Raw genomic sequence first — 18,186 nt, forward strand, 5'->3', positions numbered from 1 at the left:
CGAACTCAGAAATCTGCCTGCCTCTGCCTCCCAAGTGCTGGGATTAAAGTGCGCCACTACCACTCGATTTAGGCCTGTGGTTCTTATTCTCTGGACACCCTTTTCCTGTTCATGCTTGGCTGGCGTCAACTCCAGGAAGTTTTTTCTCTGCATCTCCATTGCAGCACAAGCCTCCATCCCTGTGCATGTATTACACTGGTGTGATCCACAGGTGGAGTCTGAAAAGGGAATAGTTTACGTATCACTATAACTTCGGGGTCTAGCTCCCTGAAGGCAAATGAATACATTCTTTAAAGCAGCATGAATCAGATTTGCTAATTTGAGGCCTTAGGAGAAAGATGGGCATGTCAGGCAGAGGAAATCATACATTTGAAAGTCAAATGTATGTTGTGATAGGGCAGTATATACAATTCGATTTGGTGAGAGGCAGGGCAGTCTCCTGGAGAGGGACCACAGTGATATGAGACTAACAGGATAGGGCTTAGGAGTGCCTTAGCTGATCAGAAAATGCACTCGAGCTGGTTTGAGAGCTTAAGAAAGCCAATTTGAAGAATTTTCAGCATGTGAGGGACTTACATGATCAGAATTGTGTTGTTAAACAGATTTGTCAAACAGCTGGGTAAATGAAGGATTAGAAGAACCCAGAGTCAAAGCAAAGAAACCACAAAGAAGTCATTTCAAACTAATGAGAAAGGCTTTGAGGCAGTAGCAAGAGCAAGAAGACAGAGAACACTTGCTGAAGAAGGCAAGATCATGAGGATATGGGACCCATAAAAATGGACTCTGGTTTTGGCCAGAAGGCTTTAATTTACTGTTAGCTCCCAGCCTATCCCCATGATGCGTACCTCGTGCCCTCAACTCTGAATTCTCAGAGGGTGATAAACTGTAAAGCCCAAATCACACTTATTTCCCATGCATCCCATGAAGAAGAAAACAGTGCAATTCTGGAAGACGCTCTGGGGACCAGGGTCTGACACCCACTCTGGTTCATGGTGGGTGAACCATGACCTCTTTGTGGTACCCTTGAAGATCGGACATGATTCCACACATTGCATTGTGCCTACCCTGTTCTCCATCTAGCTCCTGCCTCTAAGCCTTTCTTATATTTTATACTAATAGGCTATGCCTCCCTAATGTCAGACTATAATATCCAAGAGAAAAGCCTTTCCATGTTGAAAACCATATCTTGTCCATGAAGTAGGCACTTAATGGACATTTATTGGAAGAGGAAATAAGCTAAGCCTAATCAGATTTCCCCCACCCTGAAGTAGTGATCTTTGCACAGGCCCTTGTCTTAAAGGTTATCAGGTACATAATTCTGTTTCCTTTTTTGTTTTTTGCAAAATTATTTCTACAGAGATTAAATTCTACCAAGTAATAGCTTTTTAGTTCACACTACTCCAGAGAGTAAAGAAAAAAATTATTACATTACTTCAAAGCCATTAACCACTGACTAGTTCACACCCATTTTTGTATTGGATGGCTAATACAAAAAAACAAAACAAAACAAAAGAGCTGGTGAGTATGTTGATAAATAAGAATCCTTATGTACCATTGGTGGGAATGTAAAATGAGGTGATTGCCATGGAAACCAGTACAGAGGTTTCTAACAGCTTAAAAACAGAATTGCCATTTGATCCAGCAGTTCAACATCTGGGAACATACCCATGAGAACTGAAAGCAGGACATTGAAACAATGTTTGTATACAGAGTTTAAGAGAAGTCTAATATCCAGTAAGTAAAGTATACAAAGGACTTATGTATATGACTCAGGCTAGCCTTGAGAGAAGATCCTCCTGCTTTGACCCACCAAGTGTGAGCCAGCTTGCCTGGCTAGAAGAAAGGAATTTCTAATACTACATCATGGCTAAACCTTATAGTTCTAAGGCAAGTAACCAGTCATTTAACCACACTGAGTTAAAAACCCAGACAAATGCTATATATTTTTCCCCATTGGTTTAAATACCCAGAAGAATCAAACTCAGAGTCAGAAAGTGATGTGGGAAGGGAACACAGAGCTATCGTTTGAGGGATGTAGAGTCTCATTTGTAAGATGAAGAGTACTAGAAATTGGTTGTACAACAGAGTCAAGCCTTTTGATGGTGCTAAACTGAAATCTTTCATGAATTTTATGTCAATATATATTTACAACAAAGTGTGTACATCTGCTATCTTATTTGATCCTGAACTGTTATGAGAAGTACCTGTCTATCCCATCCCTGGCCCACCCCTGCCTATACTATTTATGAGAGCACATCTCCTTTAGTAGCCCAGACTGGCCCTGAACTCCTGATTCTCTGTCTCATCTGAATAAGTAGTGCCTTATAGTAAGGAAAGTAGGTAGGAGTCCTAAAAAGGATTTCCTGAGGTACCTGGCTGGAGAAGGGGTAACCTGAGACATCACACTCAGGATCCCCGACTTTATTCCCAGAACAAACTTCTGGCACATCAGGAGAGAGAGGACACATAGATGATTTAGCTGGTCTGTTGACTAAGGTATAAGAAATGGACCATTGGAGAAAGAACTCTAAGCAAGTGCTGGGGCGGAGGCGTGTAGTAGGAGCTGAGAAGAAGGGACGCAGCCATGCCTAGGGCATGGAGTCCAGCTTGCAGCCACCTGCCTTCTACTGCTGGTCAACTCCCCTCCCTTCCTAACCCTTCCGAGTGCAGGTGTGAGTCAACTGTAAACATGGCGAGGAAAGGTCACACGGAGTTCCCGCAGCTGGCAAAATCCAAAGTCATTGCCATGCCAATGGCCTGTATGCATGCAACTTAAAAAGAGAAGGAAGGTAGGAAGACAGGAAGGAGAAAAAGAAAAGGCAAACTTGAGGTGTGATCAGGAGAAGACAATGGTTCTTACTTTTTTGAAATGACTCCATTAAATGTTCTCCTACCTCCCACGCAGGCAGAAGATGCCAGGATGCATTTATAAAAATAAGTGAGCTTTAAGAGGAGAAGATGGGGACAGAAGATAAAGCATCAAGCCTATGTAGCTAGAGCAACAGCCAGCAGCTCACTATGCAGTTCTGGACACTCCCTCACTGTCCCTGGCCCCTGCCTTCTTGCTGCCCTAGACCTGGGCCACCATTACCAGTGGATGGTAGCTTCTCATTTGCACCAGTTCTCCAAAGGGATCCACTAACACAAGAAGATTATCTAGCCTCTTGTAGTTTTTATTTATCACAGTCCTACTATGCGTCAGCCCCATACTGGACACTTTTTGTGTAGTAACCCCAATCCTTCTACTATTCATAATATTATACAACTACATGCAATGTTAAGACAAGGTTGCGCATAGTATTTGCCTGGATGGGAGAAGGCAGAGTCAGAACTTGGACATAAGCCTTCTCAAGTTTGCTCTTAACAAAGTGTGAAATTTCAACAGCCAAATTATAAAGAGATATAAGGGCATTAAGGAAGCAGTGAAGCAGCTGGTCCTACCTGTTCTTCCTAGAGGCAATCTGGATGGAGAATGAGCTTGAAATCAATCAGTAAGTGAAAGGCAGCTCCCCGGAGATGGGAGTGTACAAGTAAGTCAGGGTGATGAGCCAAGCAAGGTCTCCAGGTCAATCACAAACCTCTCATTTGGTGGAAGACTGGTCATCTTTTAATTGCTTAATATGGAGATAACATTTCATTATCTTTTGAACAAACAGACTATAGTATGAAGCCAGGTTTTCTATACCAAAGCAGATTCTAACTAATTTTTTTAAAGAAAGAAGCCATCCAAAGGCTTATCAGCTAGACATAGTGGTGTGTGCTTTTAATCCCAGTACTCGAGGCAGAGGCAAATGGATCTCTGTGATTCTGGTTCACATAGAGTTTCAGGCCAGCAGGGTTGCATAGTGAGACTCTGTCTTAACAAAACACCAAAAAGGTTTATGATCATTTGCTATTATTGGCTCTACTTGGTCCTCCCATGCCATGAGAATATCCAATATAGCCAAATTTAAGAGAGAGAAAAATCATTATACTCATCTCACATAGACAGCACTAGCACAGGCTAGCGTGGCTCACCTGGTTAGCAGTGCTGTCACATCAGCCATTGGAGACATTTAACATGTACAATGAAGTCAGCTGAATATGCTGGAAGTTTCTCCAGGGTAACCAGACTCTTCTGTTCTTCTTTGTGCTTTAGGAAGGTGTCAAAAGCTTCAAGGAACTTCGAGCCAAATTTCAAAAGCTCAATGCCACACCTCTTCCAGGACCCATTAAGCTTCCAGTTGGTGTTTCTCGAAAGGATGATAGAAGGTACACACAGTCAGCTCAGGATCTGGCTAATCGGAAGTGCCTCTCATCCCACCACCATCAAACCCTATCTTATTCTTCTACTGGAGTGTCCCAGCCTCTTCAGAAAATGAAGTCGGCCCAGAGAGATGAAATTCAAAAGAGTTCAAGTTCCTCGGGACCTCCAGAAAAATCTACAGTGTTTCCTGAAAAAAATTTCCAGAAAGCTGCCATGCCATTGGATGTAAAAAAATCGAGAGCTGAGCCATCCAATGAGAAAGGAATGGTCCTCAGCAGCTTCAGATACAAGCTTTGGAACTGGGAGAAAGTCTCATCTCAGAAGGGTGAAATGTCCCCAGCTCCACGCCTTACCAACGGTGGGATTAAGACCTTCCATCTCGAAGGGCAGAAAGCCACGGGGCTTGCTCAGGGAAAACCAGAGGCGAGCCAGAAGGTAACAGGAGTCCAGACCCTTCCTCCCCAGAGCCATTTGGTGGCTCAGAGAAAATCACCCCTGGCCTCCAAAGCCTCCGGTTTATCACTTCCTTGGAACAGCAGAAAGAGCACAGAAAGTCCTGGCGCTGAGGGGGGCCACAAGAGCAGCCCGTGCCAACCTGTTTATGAGTGTGAACTTGACAGCCTGGTTCCAGGTAAGAAACCGAGTCTCCTTAGGCTGTATGTAGCCTGTATAGTAGAAAAGAGTTCGGCTGTGGTTAGCCTGTCAAAGTATAGGGTTTGAATAAGCATTTAATTCTGAATTACACTGTGGCAGAATTTGGCTGAACCTGAACTTGAATCCCAGCTCTACCTGCCACACGCTGTGTGAGCCTGGGTGATTCATAAGCTTCTTTTATTTTTTTAAAGATTTATTTATTTTACACACACACACACACACACACACACACACACACACACACACACAGATATATGAGTACACTGTAGCTGCCTTCAGTCACACCAGAAGAGGGCGTCAGGTCCCACTGCAGATGGTTGTGAGCCACCATGTGGTTGCTGGGAATCAAACTCAGAACCTCTGGAAGAGCAGTCAGTGCTCTTAACTTCTGAGCCATTGCTCCAGCCCATTTATAAGCTTCTTAAAGCTTAGTGTGTTCTGTGAATCGAATGCATCACCAGCCTTCTCTGTGAGGAAAACACGGCATAGGACTCATAATTGTTTTCAGGGTAGTAACCTAAGAGGGATGCTCCAGTCTTCTGTCCTTATTCTTTGCATTGGATCCATCAACTGGCTCTTTGACTCTATCTTAAAGTATGTTCAGAACCTCTCAACTTCTGTCTCTGCCCTGGCCTGTAGTCACCACCACACCTTTCTCTTACAGGGCCATTGCTAGCTGGTCTTACCACTTCCACAGGGTTGCCCCCTTGTATTCTCTGTTCCTCTCTACCGACAAGGTGATCCTCTAAAATAACACGAATCACACCACGTCATCACACTGCTGCTCAAAATCTGTTCAACCTCCCCACAGCGCCTCACACAGTGGTGCTTGCCTGCTTCTCCGGCCTTCTTGTCTCTTACCCTTGCCTGCTCAGTCTTTAGAACTAAGACAGTGGCTCCACCCCAGGTCTGAGCACTATCAGTCATCTGTCAGGAACATTCTCCTACCAGCTTTAGGATGGCCAGGTGATGTTTCCATCCTTTGTCGTCTCTGTTGTAGTGTCCCCTGCTCTGAGTGGACAGACGCTGCTTAAATCATCTCTGCTGGTCCTGTTACCCTGAGGCATTGGGCAGTTCTTTGTTTTTTCTCATTACTTGCCTCTGTCCAGGAAACTTCCATACACTTGTCTACCTTTATAAGAAGATTTTCAGAGGATAAAACTTACCTTCTTCACTCCCACAAAACAAGACCAGGATGATGAAGTCTTCAACAAATATTTAGTGATTGGATGAGTGAATGGGTGGATGGGTGGATGGGTGGTTAGTTGGATGGGTGGGTAGATGGATGGGTGGGTAGATGGATGAATGGACAGATGGATAATGAATCCGTTACATACAATCCTATGGCTTTTCCTTTTACTTAGAATGGAAACTAAAGTTCTTACTATAATCTTCAATGCACGATATTCCTTGCATCTCTGATTTCTCTTGCCCTAACTCACATGCCAGGTAGACCTTCACAACTCTCTTCTGTGTTTGTTCCTTCTTTATTATTAATCCCCTCTTATGATAATGACGATTCCTGAAGAGGAACTGTATTTGTTGCTGTTCTTGGTTCTAGCTTTAGCTCCCACAATAATGCCCGGAATACAGTAAAATTGGTGCTGAAGAAGGATAGGAAACGAGATGAATGAAAAGAAAGGTTTATGGGGAGAAGCAAAGAGTGGGTCATCTCCAGAGGAAATATGAGAGGTTTAATGAGGTAAATATGTAAATTAGCTTAACACAATGCTGGGGTTAGGGTGGAAAGACCAATAATCTAGTTAGTAAGTGATATTTCATTTTCATTGTCTCCTCCTTGGTGTGTGTAATTGTCTCCTAACTCTAGAGTATTTTGGCTGTGAGCTTCTGGAGACATGGCTTTCAGTGGAAGGGCAAAAAGGAAGCATTCCCTTTCATCTCAGCTTGCAAAGGACACGACCTTCCCAGAGGCACATGCGCAACCCCATCTACTTGTTTAGACTTAGCATGGATAGCCTACATAAACAACAACTGGGTTGTCTTAACCAAGAATGAAGATGCCCCATTTATTAAAAACTTTGTGTCCTTTTCTGCCTAGAGAAATCACACATGATTTTCACATATAATGATGGAACGTTGGAGTTGTATTCATGAATACAGAAAGCAGAAATATACACCACTGGGACTGTTTAGAACATTCTAAGACACTGAACTCATAGTCTAAGAGCCTTGAAGTCAGAGCCCTGGAAATTCAGCAATTAATTTCTAGATCCGTTCAGAGATCTGCTGTACAGTCCTATGCTGTTTGCCCAGCTAGTACTTGAGGAGTCTTTTCAGTGAGTAATCACAGTCCTTCCCTCTAACATAGGTCCTGTGCTTCAAGCGAGAACAGCAATGTCACAGAATCCTACAGAAGTCCACTAACCACCAATTGCTTACTAACTAGATCCTTGGTTTTCTCCTCAAGCATGCAGCAACCTGAGCAATACAGTAGAGCATGCAGGTGCTTAGTCTTACAGGAAAACTCAAAACTGTTGGAGGGGTTCTGTCACTGGAGTCCAGCCTTAAAATGAGCAGAAATTAGTATGAAAGAAATCAGCATCCATCCCACAGTCAGGAGGAGCATACACAAAAGTCTCAGAGATGAAAGACTTGTAGAAAGCTTTTAAAGTCCATGGTGGATCACCGAGAAGCCAGTGGCATGAGTGGAAGATGTGTGTGGTAAAAGCTGGGAAGTGTGCCACTTGCTGGGAAAAGGATCTTGGAAATGTGAATCCAAATTGTGCTGAAACAGCAGAGCAGTGACTGGGCCACACTAAAGATCAACAAGATAGTGATGTAAGCAGATGTGTGTTGGGGTCAGCGTGTTCTCACAGCTGCATAGAGACTAGTCAGGAGGTCTGATTTTACCCAACAAATATAAATAATACCCTACATGTTTTGCTATTTGTACTCAGAAAAGCCAGAGAGCAGATATCGCCAGCTTCCCAAAACAAAGCCACTGCCTTCCATTGAAACCCTTGGTCCACCTCCACTGAAGCCTTCAAAGCCCCCATTCGTGAACCTCTATGTCTTCTACAGGCAGCCAGCTGCTGTCTCCAAGACCCCAAAAGAAGGTAAGAAGATGCACAGGGTCCATCCTCATCATCCAGAGTCATAGATGTCTGGACTACATATCCTTTCCATCTCTACCCCTCCCACACAGAGGGCTGCTCTTCCAGGGGCTGGACGGCATTACTGCTCTTTGCACACAGACTATGGCAGTGTGCCTGTGAAATGACACACGTGTAGGAATTGGCCCCTTATCGCTCCTGAGCCAGTCCACTTCCTCCAAGAGAGCTGCAATGCATCACTGGGAATCTGGCCAAGAGGAAGAAAATAAAAGGTCTTCAAGTGAGGAAGGAGCGAACCTTTGTGTGTGCTGCACAGCCTGTGCTGTAAACAGCCAGTGCAGAAGGAAGAGGAGGAAGGGAAAGGGGGAGAGTCGGTGTCAGGTTGACCTGACGTATTTCCTGGTCCCCCCTCAGGCCCCCATGACCTGTATCCTCTATGGGATGTAAAGTATCCTTGGAAGACGGTTTTTCTGTGTTCTTTTGTTCCTCTGCTATTTAAAGGAACAGCTCTGTCCCTTCCCATTCTTAGCTCAGTGTCATCATCCTGATTTCTTAAACACCTTTTCTTGTTCTTCCAATGAGCAAGAGGGGAATTCACACTTCAAGGCTCTGTGCAGTGGGTGATGTGCTAATGTTTGTTTTACCATGCTGTCAGTACCAGCAGATGGTGTGGTAGCAGAGCTAATGCAGGCTTTGATTGTTCATTTGTCTGCTTTGGACAACCTCATAGTTGAATTTCCCTAACTCAGATGTAGAGAGAATCTTTGCATAATTTATGGAAGCATCACCTGCCAATAAAAAAAGCCTCTGGCCAATGATCTGAGGCAGGATAGAGAAGGTGGGAATTCTGACAGAGAGCGCGAGAGGGGGCAGGATTCTGAGAGACTGAGGAGATTCACCCCAGAATGCTCATGGAGACAGTCGCATGAACCTGAGGAGAGGTAACAGCCCTTTGGCACTCATAGAATAGAATAAGTGGGTAATTATGTTATGAGCTTGTTGGGGAGCAGACCCTAGCTTTGGCCTAAGCATTTATTCAAACATAATTCAGTCTCAGAGTGGTTATTTCTGGAAACAAAGAGGTCATGTGGAAAAAAAAAAAAAACTAAGCTACAGATGGCTTTAACTATACTCAGTGGCTCTCATAATGAAGCCAGCATCAGAATATTCTGAGTTTTAAAAACTCAGTCTTAGAGCTTCTCATCCTGAGGGGGACTGAACACTTTCCTTTGAGCGGGTAGTGGCATTTTGGCATAGGGAACCACGTGCATACTGAGAGCCTGTACTACAAGTCACCATCAGCGTTACCTTTTAAGAAGAGTCCACATGCAGAGACAGAGCTTTCGTAAGTGTGTATGGGTAATGTGGCAGCTCTTTGACAGAGAAGACTAAGAGTGATTCCCCACCCCACCCCCAGCACCCCGCCTTGTTGGTTTTTTTTGAGACAGGATTTCTCTGTGTAGCCCAGGCTGCCTCTGAACTCAGATGTCTACTTCCTTCAAGCTGGGATTATAAGTGTCTGCCACCATGCCTGGCTATGATTTTTATAACTATTAAAGAACTCAGGCTTTAGACTTGCCACAAGCGGGAAGATGACTGACTGTCTAGAACAAATCACTAAGTCTTTTGTAATAAAACAGGCTTTGAGCCGGGCGGTGGCGGCGCACGCCTGTAATCCCAGCACTCTGGGAGACAGAGGCAGAGGCAGGCAGATTTCTGAGTTTGAGGCCAGCCTGGTCTACAGAGTGAGTTCCAGGACAGCCAGGGCTACACAGAGAAACCCTGTCTCGACAAAACCAAATCCAAAAAAACCAAAAAAAAAAAAAAAAAAAAAAACCCAAAACCAAAACAAAAAATAACAGGCTTTGTGGACCTCGGCTCCATACCCGCAGCCGTTTCAGGTTGAGGTAGTTAGTGAGCCTCATTTCCTGTCCTGTGAAGCAGGGACGGTGTCACCTCTAGTCTTGTGGAATTGTTGTGACAAAGTATCCTGTCCGTGCTTGGCACACTGCACATGCTCAGTGTATCTGCGTGTCATTTAGAACACATGGTGAGTGGTTCCCTCTGCCAGTCCACGTGAGAAAAGCGAGCAGTTAGAGATTAAACCCACACAGGGGTTACTGCTCTTAACAGAGGTCAAAGTGCCCATAAGTAGCACCAGAATATATGGGGATGCGCTGCTGTTCGGGGATAGGCAGCCCTTTGGGCTCCAGGGTGGGAGTGTCATTCACTTTAACCAGACTGCTACCAACACCTCCTTTTCCTCTGCCTCTTGCTCTTGCAGTGACTGTGAGAGAGGGCCCCCTGCCTCCAGACAGGTGAGTACCTATTTCTCCCCTGTGGAAGAGCACAGTCTCCTGGGGGGACTCATGGGCCTTCTCAAGCACAGGCAAGACACTCAAAACCACTATATACATCCCTCAGAAAGGCTGCAAAAAGAACAGACTTACAAAGCAAACAGGAACTTCCTGGTTTCAAATAAATAAAGTAAGATGCATTTAACTTCCGAGCTGATGTTAAGCTGCAAACCTCATCCTCTGAGGTACTTGGTACTTCTTCACTGTACAAGTGGATTTAGTGCATTGAAACATTGACCTTCTTAGTTATAAATCCAAGAGACTAAAGAGTGCTTTGGGCAGCTCTGGTATTAGGCGTTGGAAATGGGATAAAAGATGTTCTGTTTCTGGTGCCCCTACCCTGCTGAGAATTTCACTATGGAGGGGTCAGGTCATTAATTTGCTTAGCCAAATAATATCTCTTGAGCCCTCAGAAGTGGGCTGGCCTGGGCTGCCTCATGCGTGCTTGCTCTTTTGCTTGGGTATTGCAAAATGTCTTCTGCAGCCCTCATTGTATGGCCTCAGTTGCCCAGCTTCAGAGTGTTCTACTCTCCAGGGCCGTGATTCCTGCCCTGATGTGTCCAAACCGTTCTGACTAAGCCTCACTCGCTCCCAGAGATGTTCTTGGCAAGGACAATCTTAAGAGGAGACGCAAGCAAACAAACACAAGCCTACTGCAATTCAGCCACCAGATGTTCACAGTGCTCTAACATGCTGTCTGTAATCCAGATGTTCACAGTGCTCTAACATGCTGTCTGTAATCCAGATGTTCACAGTGCTCTAACATGCTGTCTGTAATCCAGGCATTCGCAGTGCTCTAGCATGCTGTCTGTAATCCAGATGTTCACAGTGCTCTAACATGCTGTCTGTAATCCAGATGTTCACAGTGCTCTAACATGCTGTCTGTAATAGAGGAAGCATATGAGCCAGAGAACAATGTTTTTCCCTCCATGGGGACCAGGAAATCTTTAGAAAAGTACCCCTCCATTGCAACATTAGTGATCCTTAGTAAAAGCAGACTTTTAGTACCCCCAGTGGTTGGGGATAGCTGTTTTAGCCTCCAGACTAACTCGTGTGTTGGCAAATCATTAGTGATTCTGGCTGGAGTTGCTCAAGGTCTGCAGCTCCGGAAGCTGGCTGATGGAGAATTGCTTCTAGGACTGCGTACTTAGACTTAGCACTGACCATCATCATGGTGTTTTCCTCTTGGCAGCAGCAGACAAGTAAGACAGTGGTGTAAACACTCACATTTTCCCAGACTTCAGCAAATCTCTTTCACTAAGGATAAAGACACCTCACTGGCCCAGGCCAGAGTCAGACTGGAGGAGCACTGCAGACTCACATGCCAAAGCATGAGGATTGGAGGGAGGGTGGCAATAGAGATGTTGGTCCAATCAACCCATCAGTGATAAGGGCACACTTGAGTGTTGAGGATCAATGTTTCCTCAATATAATGATAGCAAAGAAATGCTACGGGAGGAGACAGGATGTGTGACGTCGTCTTGTTTGTAGAACAAGATAGTTGAATGAGATAAGAATGTGGGGAGTAAAGAGTGGGACTGTAGAGCAGACAGGAGCCTTGTGAAGCCTCTGTACTCCCAGGGACTCTGGACGTGGCCCTGTTCAACCAGGCTCTGCCCGGGCTGTGCTAGACAGAATTCATGTGCTCTGGAAATTCCTAGTTGAATGCCCATTGGAGAGTTGTGTGTCAGATGGGCCAGTGCAGCTGCATTCTATATACAACTATGTGAAACAGACAACAGTGTCGATAGCTGTAGCCATGGTGACACAGGCCCAGGGTGACAACTGAGGTGTCAGGGAACCTCTGTATCTCTCAGAGTCAGCCTGGTCTCATTCTGGAAACATCTCAGGATGCGTCTGATTACCCTGGGCATATTGGCACTAAATGAAGATTTCTCTGGCATTTTAACCATAGCAACACTGAGAGCTGTGAGGGGCCCATGGGGAGACTGTTTCCTGTATTGCACTATCTTCCTATAAGATTATGAAGGCAATTTTGATTATTCTGACCTGTCACACTGGCTTTAGAACACAACTCCTATCTGAACTGGGGTTTTGTTATACGTGAATTATGATGTAGGCACATATGATAAGAATGAAAGGCAAATGAGATAAAAAGGGCCACACTCAGGTGGCTTCATGGAAGAGGAACTAATTTGAAGAATAGTCTATACAATAGGCAGGTGAGAGTTAGGGCTACATTTCATTCTTTTTCACGATATTGTAAGATGGGTAGAGATATAACAGGGTATTCCTCCTGGGACTGACCACATCTAGGTGGATGGCTTGATGAACAGTCAAGATGGAAGTACAATTAGGTATGATAGGACATACTTGTAATCCAAACACTAAGAAAGCTGAGGCAGGAGAATTGACACACATTCTGGGACAGCCTGGGCTGTCTCAAGTAGAGACCCCATCACAAAAAAAATGGGAAAAAAAAACCCTAATAAAAAACAAAGACCAAAATGGAAAAATGCATTGAATATAGGCAGCAATAAAGAGGAATAAACAGACAAAACCCATCCTGATATAGAAAAATAATTGATATGTTCAGATTATAAAGTACAATCAGCCATCTGTACCTCTGGGTTCTGATCTATAGATTCAAATAAACCTTAGGTGAAAAAAATTGGAAAAATATTCTGTCTACTGAGCATGTAAAGACATTTCTTGTCCTCATTCTCTGACCATATGGTGCAACAGTTATGTGTACAGCACTGAAGCCACACTAGGCATGCTAATAAGCAAGAGGTGAGGTAAGTGTGGAGGGGCGCATAGGTTCTATGTACATACTAAACGTTTATAAAGCAAAGTGAGCATCTACAGCCTTTCTTGTTTGCATGGGAGTCTAGAAGCAGTTCCCCATAGATACCAGGGGGCAGGCAACTGTATATTAAATAACATGATAAGAAGTTTGGACTTTATATCTTGTCAATGACAAGTCAGATGTATCTTGAACACATACTGTCATAATGCCCAAAAGCCTTAGATACAATTTCCATGGAAACTGGTGCTTGCTGGAGAAGAATATCTCCCTTGTTCAAGTGCTAACCTTCAATACAGATATTAGATTTAGGCATAGATTTATCGTTGTGGGAAAAATACCTAGAAATCTCCTGATACAGCCAGGCATGAAATTAATGAGAGCCCGGGTTTTGAATCTCAGCACGACCACTGAATATCTGAAATACTGAGCATGCCTTAACCTCTGCAAACCTGCCTCTGTCCTTGTACCATGGTCAAATGAGATGAGGGTTGGGAAGTGTCTATTACAGTATCTGGGAGAGTAGCTTACTTAGCTATTATATAACAGCCCCAAAGATAAGAATAATGCAGAACCCTGTTTCCCAAACATCTGTCACTGGAGAACTCAGTAGCCAGAGTCCTCAGTACCTGTTTTTCTTTGGTAGATCAGATTTTAATTCACTTAATATGTATTTCTCCAGTCCATTTGGTATACTGAGCACTCCTTAAGTTTTTCAAATTATTCTGGGGGGAAATTGGCAGCATACCCCAAATTTCAACTATTTCCATCATCTAGACTCGATTCTTGTATACAGTAGACAGGAGCTTTAATCCTCCTCACGACAGCGCTTAAAGCACTGAATGACAGTTTTCTCTAAGAAAAATGTTTCTTGTCCTCAATCTTTATTGATGAAGGTTTTGTATTTTTGCTGTATTGGAGAGCAGGGAAAGCACACTGTAATTATTTTGCTAAGGACCCAGTGCCATCAAAGACAGCCATTTTTCATTTTGGTTCCTCTTTCCTTTGTTAAACCTGAGAGACAATGCTGTGTAACACAAATACTTCTGGAGTCGGAGCAATATAAGTCAATCCTTCCTCCACAGTTGAGAAAAGTGCAGGCCCTGCCAGAGCTTTGACATTCACAACTGCTAATAGGCACGTTAGTATTCATTCATTGTGTTATGGAGACCACTGTGTATATACTAAGCAAGACATAGATAATGCCCAGTGAGTCCTAGCTACTTCAACACTTGACCTCACCATCCTTGTTGTTTCTGAAATATGAATATCTCATTAGCTCCCAACAGTGATGGAGGTCTTTAGGCAATGTTCCTTCCCATCACTCTTTCATGCAGACTAAGCTGACTGGCATCCCTCTTGAATCAGCAGTTAGAGTTTGTGTGAACAAAGCAGGTTGGTCCCTGGGTAACTGTTAGCTTTAGGTTGCTGTCAGTACTTAGCAGGGTTGGTTAATGTTTTATTCATGAGCTATAAATATGGCTTTCTCCCATTAAAAAATGGCAGAGCGTAATTCTGATTCAGGGAATGTCTAAGTTAGATGAGAGGGAATGGAGAGGCTATTTACTTCAGAAGTAGAAAAAAAAAAAAAGCCCACATATGGGGCCTCAGAAGAGCCTGCAAGTGTGTTCATAGAAGTCTACCACTTGAATTGTGTGTATGGGTGTGTGTGTGTGTGTGTGTTTTGGACACAGTCCTACTATCCAGTCCAAGCTAGCCTTGAATGTATAGTCACTTTGCCTCTACATTGCAAGAGAACCTAAAAAAAAAGATTTATTTTTATTATATTTCTTCTGTATATGTACGTTTCTGTGTATGCACGTGTGCCGCTGTGTACAGGTGTCCTCTGAAACCAGCGGTGCCAGATCATCCTGGAGCTGCTTGTAAGCTGCTGACATGGTACCTGGAGACTGGCCTCTGGCCTCCAGAAGAGCAGTATGTGCTTTTAACCGCTGAACCACCAAGAGAACTTTTTTTATGTCTCTGTTTCACAAAAGTTTTAAAATGCTGGTATCAACTTATTTCAAGTCATGTGTCTGGTCTCCTTCATATTCGGTGTTTTGAGACGGACTTTTGTATTTATGCTTTTGGTATGTTTACCTCATGTGAAACACAAAGCTCATAAGGACTAGAAGGCTATCGGACTGTGCCTAGGGCATTCTGCACTAGGAACAGGGAATGGTTGGTCCCATGGAAATGGGGGCCAGTAACTTGCATAGGGTCAGGTGGTAAAAAGTAGTAATAATAGCAGTGCTGAGAGCAGCCAAATTCATTTACAGCCCTTCTCTGAAACAGCCATAGAGAAAGCTTTTAGGGAGTATTAGCATCAAGCTGGGAATTGGGAGGATTAAGAGAGGTTTAGAATGGCCAAGAAAGTCCTAGAGATGGTGACATTTGGCTTAACACCTAAGCAAGAGCCCATTCTACTCATAGAAAGGTCTAGGAAAAGAGCATGCCCTGAAAGGGAGTTTCCCCAAAGACTCAGAGTCTCAGAGGAGACCCACCCTTTATTTGTTAGAAGAACCAGACAGGAGCCAATCATGGCTATAGCCCACTGAGGAGGGGGGGCAGGAGAATCTCACCAGTCGGGATCAGTATGGCGTTTGTCCTAAGCGTACTAGAAAGCCATGGGAGAGTTTCAAGCTAAGGAAGGGTGTGAGTGACATTTTTAAAGTTCACTATCAATGTTGTATAAATAATATATTTAGAGAAGAAATAGGAAGATAGCTTAAGAAGTCACTAAGCAACAAAAGTAGCAACATTCGTAGAGTATTTCAAGAACCTCACTTCTGTGTCCTATTATTCCTATACTAGGTAGGCAATACCCCTTCTCAGAGATAAAAAAATTGAATCCCAGAGAGGTTATGTTAACTTAGACCTGTACCAAGGGATAAAAATGAGATTAAAGAAATTACTTGGTCTATCCTGGGGGAAAAAAAAACCAAAAACAAAATAAAACAGCAATTGCTGGCCCAGGTGTGGGGACTTAGGTGAGGACAGACAAGAGGAGGGGGCATCTGGGATGACTTCTGGTTCTTTTCTGTTTCTGTCCCGTTGCTGCTAACACAGATAGGCACTTGGTACATATCCCGTGCTCAGCACGAGGCAAGGATGGTTCTTGCAGCAACTGTTTGGGCTGTTTCTACTTTGTAGCAAGAATAACACAAAGCCTGTGGATCTGCCTTTGTCAGTGTGACAGACCTCTCAAGGCCGTTTTTTAATTACTTAGTTTCTTCCCTGAGAAGTTGTGCTGCTGGGAATCACGAGGAGTAGATTGCAAAGGAAGCTCCTCTCGGCCTGTCCTGATGGTTGGGGGTGGGAAGAGCAAATGGGGAGAAGGAATATCTTTGAAATCTGTATCCTATAGAGTTTCAGATCCAGAACATTCTGATGGCTTCAGTTTAAGATACTTCAAAAAAATTCTCATCCTTTAAAATTGGATTCCAGGTGACATTCCACAGTCCAAGTGTGCCCTTTTCTTCACAAGGGCAGTGGTTTTAGGGGTCATGGATGTACGAGAATGCTTCTCCTATTTCATATTTTCAGAATTCTTCCTTTGGAAAAAAATTACCCACAGCTTCTATTATTATTTTCCAGCCACAAAGCCTTGAGTCTCATTTTCAAGCTCCCAGTCACAGTCACCCAGGAAAAGAAGTGGTTTTGAGAGGCTCCTAGATATCTGTCCTGAGTCAGGTCAAATGCTTTATTACAGTGTAGCGGATCAGGAGTACCTGGGTCTGTCCTGGCCAGCCCAGCTCTGCAGCACAGGCACAAAGATTCCCCATGGCTCTACTTCACAACAGAGGAAACCTAGCAGGAATACTTGGGTCCACTCCAAAAATTCCTCCTTAGGGCTTCATTTAAGAGCAGGCCAGGGCAGAACTAAGATGCAGAAGGGGTTGGAGGCAGGCAGTCTTCACTCATTGTCAGCGGCATTCAGATGCTAGGTTAGAAAATGCCGGACTGAGGAAAGTAGACAGTTTGAGACTTGCAGCCTATTTTTGTACACAGGTCCATTCTTTAAGGTTGACTAGAAGCTAAGTTTTAAATATGGCCACACGCCTGGCACTGCTCGCACTTCCATAGCTGTTAGACTCATATAAGAAAGATAGTGCTTAGTCTTGGGTCATAGATGAGAAATCAGGGACGATGATGTTTCTTGACCTGCTCCAAAGTTTGAGATACACAGATTTCCCCAGGCTTTAAGATTTTCAACTGCACTCTACTCTCTCAGACTTTACAGCAGGATGGGGTTTAGAGGAGTGTATTGTACTACAAACCATGACTAAAAGGTTCATCTGTAGTTTTTAGCTCTGTTTCCCAGCACCTATAATGTAGGGACAGGTGAAGAATTAAGGACTGGATGGCTGAACAATGGGCCAGTGGAACGTCAGATAATGAAAGAAGGATGGTTGTGTGAACTAAACCTTCCACTAACTCTTAGGCTTCATTTCTGTATGTTGCACTGACGTGCATTTCTGGCGTCACAGGCTTCTATTGTTCAAGCTAAGTGAATGAGCCAAGCTGAGCTCTTCACTTTTGCTTGGGAGCCCTGTGACAAGGGGGCTCGCACGGAGCCTTTCCTTTTCCTCTCAGACGAGAGACCCCTGCCAACTGGATTGCCAAAACCTTGTCCTGATTCTTTTAGCGTTCATTAAGTACATGTTCCTCTCCTCCCTCTTTTTTTATGGACTCATTGGTCTGAGGATTAAATACACCATGAAATTAGTCATCAAACCCTTGTCATCCATCTCAAATGTAGAATAAAAACTTAACACAAAGACCCTAAACTTTTCACCAGAATCCATGAGGTCCTTTTCTGTGTTCTGGCCATTGTTTCTCCAGGCTTCTCTCCTAGTTCCCCTTTCTCGTGACTGCTGACTTTCATCCTGTGGAGCAGCCTATTGGCTATTCCAGCAGGCTTGCCACAGCTATGCAGAAATACTCACCCCGCCTCCCTCCTGTGTGGGGAAGAGTCTTCTCCCATGTCCTCTGCAGTTAGCTCCTACTCAGCATACATGATTCGTTTTTATTATGTAATTCAGTAATTATCAAACCAAAGTATGTTGAAGCCATTGTTTAGGCTCT

The 18,186-nt window shown here is 44.0% G+C and overlaps 1 protein-coding gene across 1 annotated transcript in view; it reads left to right on the forward strand.

Moving 5' to 3' along the window:
* The first annotated feature begins 2,689 nt into the window (after nucleotides 1-2,689).
* Fyb2 (FYN binding protein 2) overlaps nucleotides 2,690-18,186 on the forward strand; it is an 83,185-nt gene continuing 67,688 nt past the window's right edge. Inside the window, 4 exon segments of the mRNA XM_052175817.1 lie at nucleotides 2,690-2,755; nucleotides 4,103-4,877; nucleotides 7,819-7,977; nucleotides 10,259-10,292. Coding sequence (XP_052031777.1) covers nucleotides 2,690-2,755; nucleotides 4,103-4,877; nucleotides 7,819-7,977; nucleotides 10,259-10,292 — 1,034 coding nt within the window.

This window comes from Apodemus sylvaticus, chromosome 3 (assembly GCF_947179515.1).
Source record: "Apodemus sylvaticus chromosome 3, mApoSyl1.1, whole genome shotgun sequence".
NCBI classification, from domain to species: Eukaryota; Metazoa; Chordata; class Mammalia; order Rodentia; family Muridae; genus Apodemus; species Apodemus sylvaticus.